This window comes from Miscanthus floridulus, chromosome 2, assembly GCF_019320115.1.
Source record: "Miscanthus floridulus cultivar M001 chromosome 2, ASM1932011v1, whole genome shotgun sequence".
NCBI lineage: Eukaryota > Viridiplantae > Streptophyta > Magnoliopsida > Poales > Poaceae > Miscanthus > Miscanthus floridulus.
This window is the reverse complement of record NC_089581.1, coordinates 122,830,391-122,846,787: the sequence shown is the minus strand read 5'-3', so window position 1 is coordinate 122,846,787 and position 16,397 is coordinate 122,830,391. Positions and strand designations below refer to the sequence as shown.

Sequence of the window (16,397 nt, the reverse complement as noted above, 5' to 3'; positions counted from 1 at the left end):
CTTCGTGCCATTTCTGGATTAGTGGGCCTTCGTGCCTTTTGTGGATGTGTTGGCCATCGTGCCATATGTCGCTGTGTCGGCCATCGTGCCGAAATTGTGGATGTCGGCCATCGTGCTATCTTTTTCCTTGCAAGTTTTTGAAGCCTCCCTGTATAGGGGAGGTTCTGCCGAAATTTTGAACTTATAAATTGTGTTTCTTGTTTTGCAGAGAAGAGCCCAACGGAGGGGACCCGGAGTACCCCGAGCGTCTTCCTTCAAGTCTGCCTGCACCGCATCACCTCTCCACTCCACCGCCACCCTAGGTATAAGCCCTTTGTCCGTAACCCTAGCTAGATCATGTAAACCAGTTAGGCGTCTCCCATCCGAAAGAGATATGGTCGTAGGTATACGAATCTCTGCATATCTGCGACTGTATCTGTTTTGGATTATCCACATTATTTGGACAGCCCGCGGATGCGTAGATGATTTAGTTTGTATGGTCCGGTCCAGTCCGAGATGGGGTTCTGGCAGCACCTCCCTGTTGTTCTCCAGATACACACTCTCCCTTCCAGGACGTGTATCGGGAGAACAGTGGGGATGTGCTGCCAAAATTCTATCTCGGATTGGAGCGAAGCATGGAAACTAACCTCATCTACGCATCCGTGGGTGGAATTAGGATATATCCCTACCTATTAGATAGTAGGCAAGCGGTGCATATGCTATTGATGGTTATATTACTCTGTTATATATATGGTAGATGATGGATAACCGTGATTGGATGTACACATGCCGCCATAGTTAGAATCAGGTCACTCGTGAATGGATACAGAAGACTGAGGATTTCTTGGACAAAGCATTTGGTGTGGGTGCTCAAGCAGCGACAGAGGTGTGGTGTCCCTGCAGCGAATGTGCAAATAGGAATAGGAAAACCAGGAAGGTCATTGAGGAACATCTTTGCAAGTTTGGGTTTACGCCAGACTATACCCGGTGGGTGTGCCATGGTGAAGGTCATCGTATTAGAGATGAGGCATTGAGGCCACGCTTGGAGGAGTTTGATAGTGATGGCGGGGTACCAGACATGATGGATGACTTCCACCAAGCACACTTCGGTGTACGATGTACGGACAAAACCGAGGAGTAGGAGCCAGAGGAAACCGCAAGGGCATTCTATCGCATGATGGAGTCGGCTAAGAGGCCCCTTCATGATAAGACAAATGTTTCTCAACTCGATGCCATTGGATGCTTAATGGGGTTAAAGTCCATGCATAACATGAGTCGAGACTGCTTCGATAGTATGCTGGCAGTTTTTGGGACCCTGCTTCCGACAGATCACGCACTGCCGAAGAACATGTGCGAGTCAATGAAGCTCCTCAAAGCTCTTAAGATGCCGTATGAGCAGATACACATTTGTGAGAACGGGTGCGTCCTCTTTAGGAAAGAACATGCGGAAGCAAAGTACTGTCCAAAGTGTAAGTCCTCTAGGTATGTGGAGGTAGAATCTAGTGATGGGTAGAAGAAGCAGCTTGGAATCCCCATGAAAGTCCTACGGTACCTTCCGTTCATACCAAGACCCCAACGGCTATTCATGAGCAAGGAGTCCGTGAAATAGATGACATGGCACAAAAATGGCATCCAATACAATCCTGACAAGATGGTACATCCATCAGATGGTGAAGCATGGCAAACATTTGATGGCATTTATGCTGACAAAGCTCTAGAGGCTCGTAATGTGCGTGTTGCGTTTGCAATAGATGGATTCAATCCTTTTGGAATGATGGTGGCCCCATACACTTGTTGGCCAATCTTCGTTATCCCCCTCAATCTCCCCTCGGCGTCCTTCTTCAACGTCAGAACATATTCTTGTCGCTGATAATTCATGGTCACCTAGGGAAATATATGGCTGTGTTCATGGAGCCTTTGATTGATGAGTTGATTAGTGCATGGGATCATGGGGTACTGACATATGACCGTGCTACAAAGAGGAACTTCATAATGCATGTTTGGTACCACTACTCGATGCATGACTTTCTGGCGTATGGTCTATTCAGCGCCTGGTGTGTCCACGGGAAGTTCCCATGCCCGGTATGCAAGGCAGCTCTACAGTTCATTAGGTTGAAGAGTGGTGGCAAGTTTTCCTCGTTCGACAAACATCGACAATTCCTCCCTCTAGACCATGCATTCAAACGAGACATTAAGAACTTTACGAAAGGTGTCGTAGTGATAGACCCTGAACCGCAGAAGATGATTGGCGCCGAGGTTCTTGCTCAGATAGATGGTCTTGTCGCCAAGGAAGACAGAGTTGGTTTCATGGGGTATGGTGTTCAACATATGTGGACTCAAAAGTCGGGCTTGGAGAGGCTTCCCTATTTTAAGCACCTAGCCCTGCCACATAACATTGATGTAATGCACACTGAGAAGAATGTCGCCGAAGCTCTCTGGGCAACACTCATGGACACAAACAAGTCAAAGGACAACCCTAAGGCTAGAGCGGACCTAGCAAGGCTATGCGATAGACCACACCTAGAGATGCGACCACCAAGAGCCGGCAAGACATGGAGAAGGCCTAGGGGCGATTACGTCTTGGAAAAGAAGCACAGGACGGTTGTAGTCCAATGGATCAAGGACTTAATGTTTCCTGATGGGTTTGCAGTGAATCTTAAGAGGGGGGCCAACCCATCTACTGGTCAAGTCTTAGGGATGAAGAGTCATGACTTCCACATATGGATTGAGCGCCTTCTTTCATCGATGGTTTGAGGCTTTGTCCCTGAGTATGTCTGGGTTGTGCTGGCAGAGTTGAGCTATTTCTTCCGCCAACTTTGTGCCAAGGAGTTATCTCGAAACATGGTGGCTGACTTGGAAAAAAGAGCCCCTGAGTTGATCTGTAAGTTGGAGAAGATATTTCCACCCGGCTTCTTCCTATCGATGCAGCATTTGATTGTGCACCTCCCGTACGAGGCACGAATGGGGGGCCCGTGCAGAACCGCTGGTGCTATCCAATCGAGAGATGTCTAAAGACTATTCGCAAGAAATGTGGAAATAAAGCCAGAATTGAGGCTTCCATGGCAGAGGCGTTCATTAACGAGGAGGTGTCAAACTTCACAACAACATACTATAAGGGCAACCTTCCTAGCGTGCATAATCGACCGGCTCGTTACAATGAGGACAAAAATAAATCTACCCTCAGCCTTTTGAAAGGGTCACTCGGAAGAGCGAGTGCATTGAGCCCAAAGACCTTGAGCAATGAAGAGTGGCGTAGTATCATGCTATATTTGTTGGCCAACCTAGATGAAGTGGCACCGTATATCGAGTAAGTTCTCAATGAACTTGTTACTTACATAGTCACTATTCTACATCCAACCCATCATGTTTCTTGTCTACACAGGGAATTTGTTAATCTATTCTGGCATCAATCAAGGCGACCTCGCCCTCATGAAGTTGATACCATTCTTAAGGAGCGGGATTTCATTTCTTGGTTCCAAAAGAAGGTACCGTCCAACTTCCCCCTTGTTTCTTGATTTCAAGTTGGTCGTTTGTGTGAATAACATAACGCTCTAGCCTGACTTTGCATTGCTACAGGGATGCGTCTATAAGTGCTGAATTGTGGCAGGTTGCCGATGGCTTCAACTTTAGGGTCATGTCATGTAACGTTTATGACATCAATGGGTATCGCTTTCACACAAGCTACGAGCAGAGTCGGCCGCATTGAAGGACCACAAATACTGGAGTTATGACGCCCGGAACTGATGGCAAGGACTATTATGGGATACTTGAAGAAATATACGAACTCCGGTTTCGTGGAGCCAAACCTTTTAGCCCTGTCATATTCAAATGCCGGTGGTTTGATCCTGAGGTATCGAGACAGTACCCTCATCTTGGGCTAGTTGAGACTCGACAGGAATCCGTCTATGAAGGTGATGATGTATGGATTGTGGCCACACAAGCCAAGCAAGTCTATTATAGTCCATATGCTTGCCAAACCGAGGAAAACCTTAAGGGTTGGTATGTTGTTCACACAATATCGCCGCACGGTAGACTACCTCTCCCAAACGATGAAGATTACAACTTGAACCCAAAAACACATGACGGAGAGTTCTATCAACACGAAGAGGGGCTACAAGGGAGCTTTGAGATAGACTTAACCAGGCTAGTTGAAATGGAGACAGACATCGAAAGGGTTGTGGACGAGGACTCTGGAGATGAGGTGGAAAATCCAAAGGACATAGTGTTCCTTGACCGATTACACTTAGGTGTTGATAGTGATGATGAGGAGGCGGATGAAGATTTGGACATGATTGATAGCGATGATGATATGTACAATCTAGCTAATCCCGATCGTGGAGATCGTTTCTAATACATGTAATATTATCTGTTTTTGTAATTATATTCACTTTGCATGTAATTATCTTCATTTTGCATCTCTTTCCAATTATGTATCGTTTATATATGCTAATTGTTTTATTATTTTTTAATGCAGGAGATGCCACCCAGGAGGTCTGTCCAGTCTCTTTACGCCAGCCAGGAGGAGCCAGAGGCATCGATTCAGCCTCCGGAGCCGGTGCCGAGGCGGAGGAGCCGCAGGCATCCGAGCAGGACGCAGTCGACTACCCCTCTAGCCGTGGAGGAGCCTGCGGCCATGGAGGAGCCTGCCGCCGCGATAGAGCATGCGGATGTAGGGGGTCCTCCACCTCAGAGGACGAGGCGACTGCAGGGGGATCCACTTCCTCTGGTGTGTCGACGGTGTACTTGCGTGGTCCCGCAAAGCTCCCACGTCGACCAATACCTGAAGCGGCCCGCCCGCTGATCACACCCTATGGGGATAGGTAAGTAACTTAACATGTGCTCGAAACTTCTTCATTTGAAATGTTGAAAATCAAAATACAAACTAATACTTTTTGCAATCACTTGTGCAGGAACTAGAAACTTGTGGAGACTGGAGCCAAGGCACGCAAAGTGAATGGCATCCTAGGAGGTCTGTGCAGGGAGCACTACCCTGGCCTGGTGTAGGTGAGCCCAAACATGTTCGAGCCGGCCACTCAGTTCGACCACTATGAATTGGCCGCCGATGCCATGGATCGTAGTGGCCACAGATACAGGAACAAGGCGGAGCGGGTCGTCAGGGACCTGTCGGTAAGTCTTTTAGGCACACATTGTATTCTTTTAGCCACAGATACATCGTATTCATTGGGCATTCTTCTAATAAGTAATTGATGCCTCGCGCCTTTATGCAGGATTTCTTTAGAATCGAGGAGGGCAAGGAGCACAGGGCGTACCAGGTGGCGGTCGCTTCTTGTAAGAAGCGCGTCATGGACATGATTCACGACACGCGTCATCAGGCGCACATTTGGCACTACGCGAAGGTCCAAGGGCGTAGCATCAAAAAGGACGAGTCAAGACAGGTGGTACTGAGCAAGGAGGAGTACCTTGCGGTAAATACGGAACATTACTATTGATTTCTTCTGAGATTAAGTTTCCTTAATTTGATCTTCTGATATATCATTTGCTTGATGGCCTATAGGCGATTCCAAACTGGTGCAATCGGCATCCAGATGCCTGGGAGAGGATTGTGGACTTGTGGCTCAACCAGGACTAGAAGAAGGAGCATGATGAAGCACGCGAGCGCCGTTTGCTGATGCAAGGAGTACCACACCATCAAGGCAGCCGCAACCTCTCCGAATTCTCAGAAGCTTGGGTAAGGCAAAACCATTTCTCTAACCTAACACTCAATTCTGCAACAACTCTAACAATGTTATTGTCTTTCTCGCAGTCGGCGTCACATGGTGGCCGCCCTTGTGGTCACCTCAAGGCATATGCCTTGTCCCACTTGGGCAAGGCGACGTCCGCCACCAACTAGACCCCAGAAGTCCCTGCCGAGTCGTTCACCAACACCAGCATTGCCCCTCTCATCTCTGCGTACACAGAGATGGCAAGGTCAGTCCATGGGCCAGACTACGACCCAACCACCAAGGAGCGGCTTGATCCAGAGCTCATGATGAGGGTGGGGCAAGGCAAGAAGCATGGGCGGTTCTGGCTTGGCGACGGTGTCCTCGACACGACCTCTGTTCCTCCGCTGCACCAGATCCGAGCAGCGAGCACGAGCTCAATGCCGGCCATACGCCAGCGCCCGACCGTGGTGTCGACACTCCAGGTAAGTGTTCTCTTCCATTCCTAGTTCTTTGACTTTTACATACCTTAGCTCCACAATCTTGAAACATTGGCGTCAAATATTGCAGGCACAGCTCCAGGCGATGGAGGCCAAGCGGGAGCAGCAGCGGCAGAGGCTGGCAGCTTTGGAGGCTGAGCAGGAGCTCGAGCGGCAGAGGCTGGCAGCTTTAGAGGCCAAGCAGGAGCAGGATCAGCGGCAGATGGCAGAGGTGCTCTCCTACATGCGGGGTCTTGCGATGACCCAAGGTGGAACGGTCCCACAGTTCCTGCTCGGTCAGCTGCAACCTACACCTCCACCTCAGCTTGATTCTACTCCGATGAGTATGACAAATGTTTTAATTTCTCTAAATGTCAAACCTAGTGAAACCTAGTAAAACCTAGTGAAACCTAGTGCTAGTGGTGATGGTGGTGGGTGGTGGTGGCGGCGTGGTTGGTGGTGGTGGTGGCGTGGTCGTGGTGGTGGCTGCGTGGTTGGTGGAGGTGGTGGCGTGGTGGTGTGGTTGTTGTTAGTGGTAGTAGTGGTGTGGTTGTGGTGGTGGCGTGGTGGTGGTGGTGGTGGTGGTGGTGGTGGCGTGGTGGTGTGCTTGTTGGTTAGTAGTAGTGTGGTGGTGGCGTGGTGGTGGTGGTGGTGTGGTCGTGGTGGTGGTGTCGCGTGGTTGGTGGTGGTGTGGTCGTGGTGGTAAAAAGTACATGTAGTGCTTGGTTATCTATTTATGTTGCCTAACACGTTCTGCATCTTCTTTGTTTGTATAGCGTCAGTCGGCGGCGTCGAATGACCCTAACCTTCTCCTCGTCAACTCCCCAGGATAGCACGCGGCGCCTTCTCAGCCCGGACCATCGCCGTGACCAGTTTGGCGCCTCCTATGCCTCTTGTTTATGTTGCTTGTCGAACTTTACACTTGTGGTTGTCTATGTGTCGAGATTTGTTTGTGACTTCGAACTTCGAGACTTCTATGTGATGTGGATGTGAATTATGTGATTGTGGATGTGGTTATTGATATGTGGATGTGCTTATTGTGATGTGGATGTCATATATATGTTTATTTGTTTACTGGAAATGCAAATAACAAAAAAAAATTAAAATTGGCTGTGGCTTTGCCGAGGGCTATGGTCATGCCCTCGGCAAAGCTAGGAATTCTGGAACACATAGAATCCCAGCTTTGCCGAGCGCATGACCATAGCGCTCGGCAAAGAGGAAGCCTTTGCCGAGAGCTGAGCCATAGCTCTTGGCACAAAAAATGTCAAAAAAAATATCAATATTCTTTGCCGAGAGCTCTTCTGACAGACGCTCGGCAAAGTTTTTTGGAAAAAAAATTCAGAAATTCTTTGCCGAGAGCTTGCTAAGGCTCACGGCAAAGATCAACTTTACCGTGATCTCTCCCCGTCACGGCGAAAATTTTTGCCGACGGCCGGCTAACCCTCGGCAAATCCTTTGCCGAGAGCCCGAGATGCGGCTCTCGGCAATGTAGCCTTTGCCGTGAGGTACTGTGCCGACCGGCCTTTGCCGAGAGCAACTCTCGGCAAAGCATTTGCCGAGGGCAAAGGCTTCTTTGCCGAGCGTATCTGGCCCTCGGCAAAGAACCTCGTTGCAGTTGTGATAAGATGATCAAGTGTTCAATTCCTATCCAAAAGTTCAGATAGCTACCTAGAGCATCTTCAGTAGGGCACTCAAACCAAATTTTGAGGGATTAGAAGATCCATTAAGGATCCTATTCAGGCCCTCAAATTAAGAGACCCTCAAATCCTACTCTTTGTCCCTCGCTCTTGCGAGCATAGACACTGAGAGAGCGGGCATAAAAAAATATAGTCAATGGTTTCCAATTTGCCACGCAAGATGCATTTGTCATCCGCTTTCCATCCTCTTCGTTTTGGAATGCATGCATCTTGGATCCTTGGAGCTTGTCATTCAACAATATTTTAATTTTGAGTGGAGTTTTGCATTTCCATATAAGGTCAGCCTCCTTTGCCCCCTGGTAAAGCATACAGAGGTGAAGATAAAATATAGAGATTGTGAATGACATCCACAGCTCGACTTCAGTAGGCCCATGTTCATGGTAGATTATGAGTCATGCATGTTTTTTTTAATTGGGTACAATTTGAACATCTATAACTTACACATTTCACACTCACGCCACATGCACATACACGTGCTTGTCCGAACACATGAGGAGCACCGAACGCGCTAGCGTGCATGTGCCCTAAATTTTTTGGAAAAGTTTCAGAAAAAAATGTAACACCAATGTTTCAACCCTGATGGATAGTATCCACTGAACAGCCCTATCGACCACACGGTGTGGCCATGGGTCTAACTCGGCGTTGACTGTAGGAGACAAAAGCCAGATAGTTGATATGCGAAAAAAGGCCAGAAAGGTCAGATAGTTGGATCGAGACGATGAGAAAGGGGCCCAATCTGTATGGGCCATCCATTGTATGTTCAGTAGATGGGATCGAAACAAGTAGAAAGAGGCCCAGTTTTTTGTATGACGTGCTCCCTTGGTGTGATTCTGCCCCGCGCCGTCCCATCTCGTGTGCGCGATGCGCCGTTAAAACTGCCTGCGAAATCCGAGTGCCCGTCCGAGCCAATGTGCTCCACTTGCCCTGCATTCTGCGAGCCGGGCGACACGACGAAAGGCAAATAGAACCTTGTTCTCCGATCGCATGTTGATCCTGGGTATTGACTCGACCACTTGAATTTGCTTAAAGCTGTCTCTAGTTTTCTCTGTTCACCCGAACCAATACAGCGTCGAACAAGATTCAACAACGTTTGCCCGTAGAAGTCGCACGAAGCCTCAAACGACGACGGAGTAACCAATGCCCAAGCTCTATATATACCACTATTCGCTTGAACGTCTCTCCAATCACATCACACAGCGAGGAAACAAACACATTGTCAACAGCAAAAATTAAACAAGAATCAGCACGCAGGAAGCTAAGGAAATGGCAGGTGGAGGAGACGAGATGAAGCTTCTGAGCACTTGGTTCAGCCCGTTCGGATCCCGAGTGAAGCTCGCGCTCCACCTCAAGGGCCTGAGCTACGACTACGCCGAGGAGGACCTCACCAACAAGAGCCAGCTCCTCCTCGAGAGCAACCCCGTCCACAAGAAGGTCCCCGTGCTATTCCACAAGGGCAAGGCCCTGTGCGAGTCCATGGTCATCGTCGACTACATTGAGGAGGCGTTCGCCGACGCTGGACCGCCGCTCCTCCCCTCTGACCTCTACGAACGTGCCATCGCTCGGTTCTGGGTCGCCTTCATCGAGACAAAGGTTGCCTTACCGGCGTCCTGCGCTACTTAATTTGATCTGACGCATATATGTTCGTGGTTCACGCTGCAGATTAAGCTGGTGATGACGTTTGTTTGCGTGCGTGCGTGCAGCTGGTGGAGCCCTGGTTCAAGATGCTTGACGGCACCAGGACACGAGCGGAGATGGGCGAGGGGGTGAAGCAGATGCTCGCGGCGGTGGCGACCCTGGAGGGCGCGCTGGCGCAGTGCTCCAAGGGGAGACCCTTCTTCGGCGGCGACGGTGTCGGGTACGTGGACGTCGCGCTGGGCGGCCTCCTCGTGTGGGTGCGCGCGTCCGAGGTACTGCTCGGCGTCAAGTTCCTCGACGCCGCCAGGACCCCGCTCCTAGCGGCCTGGGCCGAGCGCTTCGCCTCGCTTGACGCGGCCAAGGCGGCCCTGCCGGACTTCGGCAGGGTGATCAAGCACGCCATGATGAGGCGGGGCGCGGCGGCAGCCGCTCTGGCGCCGAGTAACTGAACCTACGCGGTTCCTAAGCTCGATGATGGTTGCCATGTTGTGGCACGTGCGATACATAGCAAGTGTGCGACTTACGTGGTTACTTGTTAGTGTGTTAAGTAATGATCGAGTATACATCCTTGGTCCTTCGCCTTTCTACGCTTTTTTGGTGTGTAGGTTTCAGTAGAAATGTAGTCCTAAAAAGTAGAGTTAATTAAGGGCCTGTTTGGGGTTTCTATTGGAAATGCTCTAAAGACTATAAAAAGCTATAAATGGCGGAAATATATTTAGATAGATGTTTTCAAAAAATAATAAGGATTTAAATAGCGGACTAAGCTATTTAGCTGTGGTTTCTTTAAAAAAAATCATAAAATGCTATAGCGAGGTATATGGTCAGTTTGGTTTACCTATGAAGTGTGAAAATGCTATTATGAGCTATATATTGTGGAAAAGCTGTTGTAAACTATGTGCAGTTAAAAAGCTACAAGCCGTTTGTTTGGAACAACTATGAAATTTATCTCTTCTCTCTGTCTCCTTTGAAACAACTATAAAATATCTCTCTATTTCCACCTACTTGGAAAATTAGAAAGCTAAAAGTAGGGTCCAAGGTACTGAGAAAATTGTACTACATGAAATAGCTGCTTTTGAAAAGCAGTTTCATGTGCCACTAGTTTAGTTGGTGTTCTGTTTTTTTGGCAGCATAAGCGCTTTGCAAAATCTAAACCAAACACGTACATAGTAGAAATTATTTCATCTAACTGTTTTAAATAAAACGTAGAAATTCTCAACCAATTCTGCACAAATATATGGAAACAAGAAAATTTCATGAATACAAATACTCACATACATATTCACCGCTCTAGGCAAACATATATGCATATTCATTACTTCAATCATTCATTCAATTAGCGTACTCATGAATATAATCAACATTTGTATTCATTCAGCATTCAACAATAATAAATAACTTAATAATTTTATTGGTTCATTACATCATTTGTATTAAGTAAAGACCACAGTGATAAGGTGACTATAGTCATCTAAAGTAAAAAAAAGGAATATTTTTCTTTGCCAGGGTTAGCAATACTAATTTTTTTAGAGCTATCCAAATAACAACATTTAGTAGAGCTAAAAGTGTCCTTAAATACAATAATGGAACAATTTTCTATTCTTTAAAAAGCTATATCGAGCTATTTAGAATTATGTTATATATGTGGATTTCCTAAGTTGGAATTATTTAAAAAAAAACTTATTTTGTAATTACTGCTAGTAGTATATCCCTACACCTAAAAACGTCAAAAGTTTGTCCAACCTGTCTATGTGGGTTCATCTACGTCTACGATACGGAAGAATATGGAAGATCAAAACGATACATAAAGCTTGCTCCATCACCCGACGATATCAAGTCCCGAGGTCCTTGCTCACGCGTTCGCGTCTAATACGAATCATCCTCTACTTGGAGTTTATGTGTCAAGGAAAAAAAAAAGTGTACTCGGCTTTTATCTAGTATAATAAAGAATTCAGCTAAAAATAGTAAGAATTCGCTGTTAGTCAAAATCTAAAAGTTTACAGTATCTGTTGCCTTTTTTCGACGCGAGTGCACGTCATGGATGACGATCACGAACACTGAACGTTTGAACCGCGCACATGGTCACATGGACACAAATCCTGACGTTCGCACACCGGTCCAAATCAGAACACCATCTACTGAAATGGACCGAATCCTGACGCTCGCAGAACGGAAGGACTACTCCGAAATCCAGAGGAACTCCAGAATACTCTAACTCAACAGCAAAACCAATGGCAGGACGAGAAGCGGACAAAGACCAAGAGCTGAGGCTGCTCGGCGTGTGGTCGAGCCCGTTCGTTATCAGGGCCCGCGTCGCGCTCAACCTCAAGGACCTCGCCTACAGATACGTCGAGGACGACCTCGACAACAAGAGCGAGCTCCTCCTCGCCTCCAACCCGTGCACAGGAAGGTGCCAGTGCTCCTCCACGACGGCAGGCCCGTCTGCGAGTCCCGGATCATCGTGGAGTATGTCGACGAGGCCTCCTCCTCGCCGACCCGTACCGCCGCGCCGTCGCTCGCTTCTGGGCCTCGAACGTCGATGACAAGGTACCGTGTCTTCCATGCACTTGCCCCGAACTTGCAATTGCAAATCAACTTAATTCAGATTTGGTACTAATAATTGACTAACCCCGGTAGCTGTGCGCGGCTTGCATTGCAGCTCTTCACCACCTGGATACCCGTGTACATCGGCAGGACGAGCGAAGACAGAGTCGAGGCGGCGAGGCAGGTCGTGGCCGTCCTGGAGAAGTTTGAGCAGGCGTTCGAGGAGTGCTCCGGGGGAAAGGCGTTCTTCGGCGGGGATGCTGCCGGCCTCGTGGACGTCGTGCTAGGCGGCTTCCTCGGGTGGCTGCGCGCGTCCGAGGTGATGTGCGGCGTGGCGGTTATCGACCCCGCCAAGACGCCGCTGCTGGCGGCGTGGGCGGACCGGTTCGCCGCGCTCGACGGCGTCAGGGAGGTGATACCTGACGTGCACAGGCTGCTGGAGTATAACAAGATGAGGCGAGCTCGCCGTGGGCTACCATAGGTGCTGGGCCTTCGGCACTACTACAGAAGTTAATTATAGGGGTGGCTGCATCAGCTGCTCTTTTTAGGGTGTTACTATAGAGAATATCTCTGTAGGGGTGGTTGGTGTTTTCAGTCGTCCCTACAGTGCCCTCTGTAGGGGTGGCTGATAATATCAGCCGTCCCTGTAGTGGACTTCTGTAAGGACGGCTGTATCACCAGCCGCTCCTGCTATGTGTATTTGTAAGGGCGGTTCAATCAAGAACCGCCCCTACAGTGGATTTTCTAGAAAAAAAAATAAATAATTCAAATTTAAATCTTACCACATATATATACTAGCATAATGCCCGTGCTAACGCAACGAATTTATCTTGGAGGCACACATGAAAACAACCAATGTTTTTTTCATAGTTGTCGGGTACCATAGAAAGAGGCCCTCTAAGCAACAACCGAAAAAATCATCTAGACCCCGTCAAAATCAATGGCAAGAGACAAACTATTGGCTAACACCTGGCCTTGACCGAGGCCACCGACTCTCTACCTCGCTCAAGGCCTCGCACGGAAGGCATCGGATGGCCTACCGAATCTCCGTCTTGCTCGAGGCCTCGCACGAAAGGCCTCGGACGGTCTACCGATTTTCCGCCTCGCTCCGAGCCTCACGCATAAGGCCTCGGACGAGATGCCGATTCTCTGTCTCGCTCGAGGCCGGCCCGGCAATAACCCCGTCGCCTCTGCCTCGACCGATCTCCCCAACAGAGCTTCGCGTCCAATTAATGCGACCAACCACTCCCGCAACATCAGACGGATGACGGCTCGACACAGCAGAGCAGCCGACGAGACGGGAAGTCGCATCAGCACCATACCGTCCGGGACAGGACAGGACAGGACAGGGCAAGGGTTATCGGCCGCTGTGCTCGATACTGTGTCCACGACCGGCGCCCGCACTGCACTGTGCTACCTAACCCCTGGTCCAGGAACAACACGGCGTGGAGAGTCAAGTCCGGGTCACTATAGCCTCAGAATCAGTGTACAGGACCAACTGCTCCCTCCACGCCTCGACAATCTACTTCAGGGTCTCGGCAACCTCGGGATTCGCGCCCGCTGAGCCCCCCATGATGGCTCGGCCTCGGCACCAACTGAGCCTCGGCTCTTCACGCGGTCAACACACAGCGACTGGCACGTCGCCCGCCAGACCCTGCATCAAGCTATCACTGGAGCTCCCACGTCACATAGGATCGGATGTGACCGGCACGTTGCTTTAGCACTTCAAGGACAGGACCACTCCATCGACCATACCGCCACAATGACAGGCTATAGGGCTCGGATATGCCGCCTCTATTCGCACAACGCTATGTAGCTAACACATGTATCACCCCTGTCCCCCCTTCAACTATAAAAGGGAGAGACCGGGGCCATTTCTAAGGACGGAGGACAGACTTACTCTCACGCTCGCACATACTCACGCATAGGGGAGCTCACGAGGTAGACGGACACACGCTCGACACTCTATAATGCGCGCACTTCCCCGCTGCCTGAGATCAACATCCCAAGCAATCCACGCCGCTCCACGCAGAGACTTGGGACTAGCTCCCTCTCTCACCCTGCTTGTAACCCCCTACTACGAGCATTTCGGTGTAAGGAATACAAGATCGATCTCTTAGACTGGACGTAGGGCACCTATTGCCCGAACCAGTATAAACCTTGTGTCTCTTTGCATCACCATCCGGGATTAGGGGCATGCAGTACATCTTCACTAGTTGGTTGAGGGTCTGCCAGTCCAAAACACCGACTGTTGGCGCGCTAGGTAGGGGAACTACTGCGTGTCAGCTTCATCATCCCAACGAGTTCCGGATGGTAGACCCCATACGATCAATGCGTCTCGACATGGTGATTTGGTTTGGGAGCCTAGAGTTCATGTCTCTAGGATGTGAGTACGATATGGTACTCCTCACACCCCGAGCACCACCAACCGACGACGACATCACACACCCGTAGCCCAGGCGCAGACGGCACCTGGGTAGCCGCTCTTGTCGCACTCGCCAAGCACGACGTGAGCGGGGCCACCCCAACACTGCACGAGCCCATGGCGACGCACCGTGTTCTGCCGGTATCCCATGCCCAGCTGTTGGCACAAGGTCTCTGGTTGGGGACCTGTCTAGCCTGAGCCTAGATATGGGAAAGGCACCGGTGGCACACGGCGACACCCCATCATCAAGCTCTGCCCTGCCACCTCCTGAGGAGCCGACTTTGGCGGAGCAAAGCCTGGCGATGGCACCATCCCCGTACCCCTTCGGGTTGAGAAATGCCACCGCCACCTATGCTTCCGCCTATGCTTCTGCTCATGCAGAGCCCTCAGGACACCACCAACGCTTCGCCCTCGACTTCGACACCACGACTTCGACCCACACCCACACTGACTCCTCGAAGGAGGATGAGGCGTGGGCCGGAGTGGACTTCTCTGGACTCCGAGATCCTGAAGCCATGCGCCGCTTCCTGGCCACGAGCGACTACTACTTCGGCTACTCCAACTCTGATGACAAAGGCACTTACGACCCCACTCACGAGTGCTTCCACGTCAGACTCAGGATGCCGAGAACGGGCGATGAGGACGAGGGGGCAGGCAACCATTCCCCGCTTCGCTAGGGAGCGGGCGACGCCACACCTCCACGCGTTGTCTCGCCGGCAGCACGGAACGAGAACCCGGCTCCCGAACAACTTCGACGCCTGGACCTAGAGCAGCTCCATGAGCTTCAGGCCAAGGTCGAACAGGACCGACTCCTTCTACAACAGCTTTGAGACACTCTCGAGCAGGAGCAACGAGGTCGCGGTGATGGCGGAGGAGCCCGGTGGAGGGCCCGCGACGTCCACCACCGCATCAATGATGACGAAGGGGGTGAGCAACCCGCAATCTTCAATCGCGCTAGCCAGAACGTCGTGGTTGCAGCGATGCTAGTCTGAGTGATGCTCGAGCCCTCTACCATAGAGGGGCGACAGGTCCACGGCGAGCTCCGAGATCTCCTTGAGACCGCTACGGTACAGCAGGCTGAAAGCTCCGCCTCTAGACGGCGCGGGGGTGCTTTAGAACTTCCCATGGCACCGCCTCAGCAGGATGGGGGGCCTCGGTTCATCCTGAGCCCGCTCAGGCATCGACAGCCAACAGGGTCCCCTCGATGCGCGACCGCCTCGGCAACCGATGCGAGGCGCAAGGCGACCACGATGTGGTCGGCAGGCGACGACACCACGACAACGAGGGGCCCACCCAAGGCTCCCATCCGCACCAGGGTGGCTGCTACGATAGTGGGGAGGACCGTAGTCCTTCTCCTAAGCCGCCTGGCCCTTGAGTTTTTAGCAGAGCTATCCGCGTTGCATATTTCCTGGCCCGGTTTTGGCAACCGGCCAACCTCATGAAGTACAACGGCGAGACCAATCCTAAACTTTGGCTGGCCGATTACCGTCTGGCTTGTCAGCTAGACGGCACAGACGATGACCTGCTCATCATCCGCAACCTCCCGTTGTTCCTGTCAGACTCGGTGCGAGCCTAGCTTGAACATCTCCCTCCCTCACAGATCCATGACTGGCGCGACTTGGTAAGGGTCTTCGTCGGGAACTTTTAGGGCACATATATGCGCCCTGGGAACTCCTAGGACCTCAAGAGTTGTTGCTAGGGGCCGAATGAGTCTCTCTGAGACTTCATTCGGCACTTCTCCAAGAAATGCACCGAGTTGCCAAGCGTTGGCGACTCGGAAATTGTCCAAGCTTTCCTCTCCGGCACCACTTGCCGAGATATGGTTCGAGAGTTGGGCCAGAACGTGCCAACCTCGGTAGCCGCACTCCTCGACATCGCCACCAACTTCACCTCGGGCAAAGAGGCCATTGGGGACATCTTCCCCAACAACGACGCCAAGGGGAAGCGGAGGGATGAGGCCCCCAGGGCCTCAACTCTCCAC

General features: G+C 50.7%; 1 protein-coding gene and 1 pseudogene across 1 annotated transcript; both read left to right on the top strand.

The window, feature by feature from the left end:
• The first annotated feature begins 9,078 nt into the window (after positions 1 to 9,078).
• LOC136528957 (probable glutathione S-transferase GSTU6) lies at positions 9,079 to 9,899 on the top strand. Its single transcript, XM_066521969.1, has 2 exons — positions 9,079 to 9,405; positions 9,516 to 9,899. Exons 1-2 carry the CDS (start codon positions 9,079 to 9,081, stop codon positions 9,897 to 9,899), a joined length of 711 nt encoding a protein of 236 aa, XP_066378066.1.
• A 1,764-nt stretch (positions 9,900 to 11,663) lies between these two features.
• Positions 11,664 to 12,661, top strand: LOC136528964 (probable glutathione S-transferase GSTU6; annotated as a pseudogene).
• The last annotated feature ends 3,736 nt before the right edge of the window (positions 12,662 to 16,397 follow it).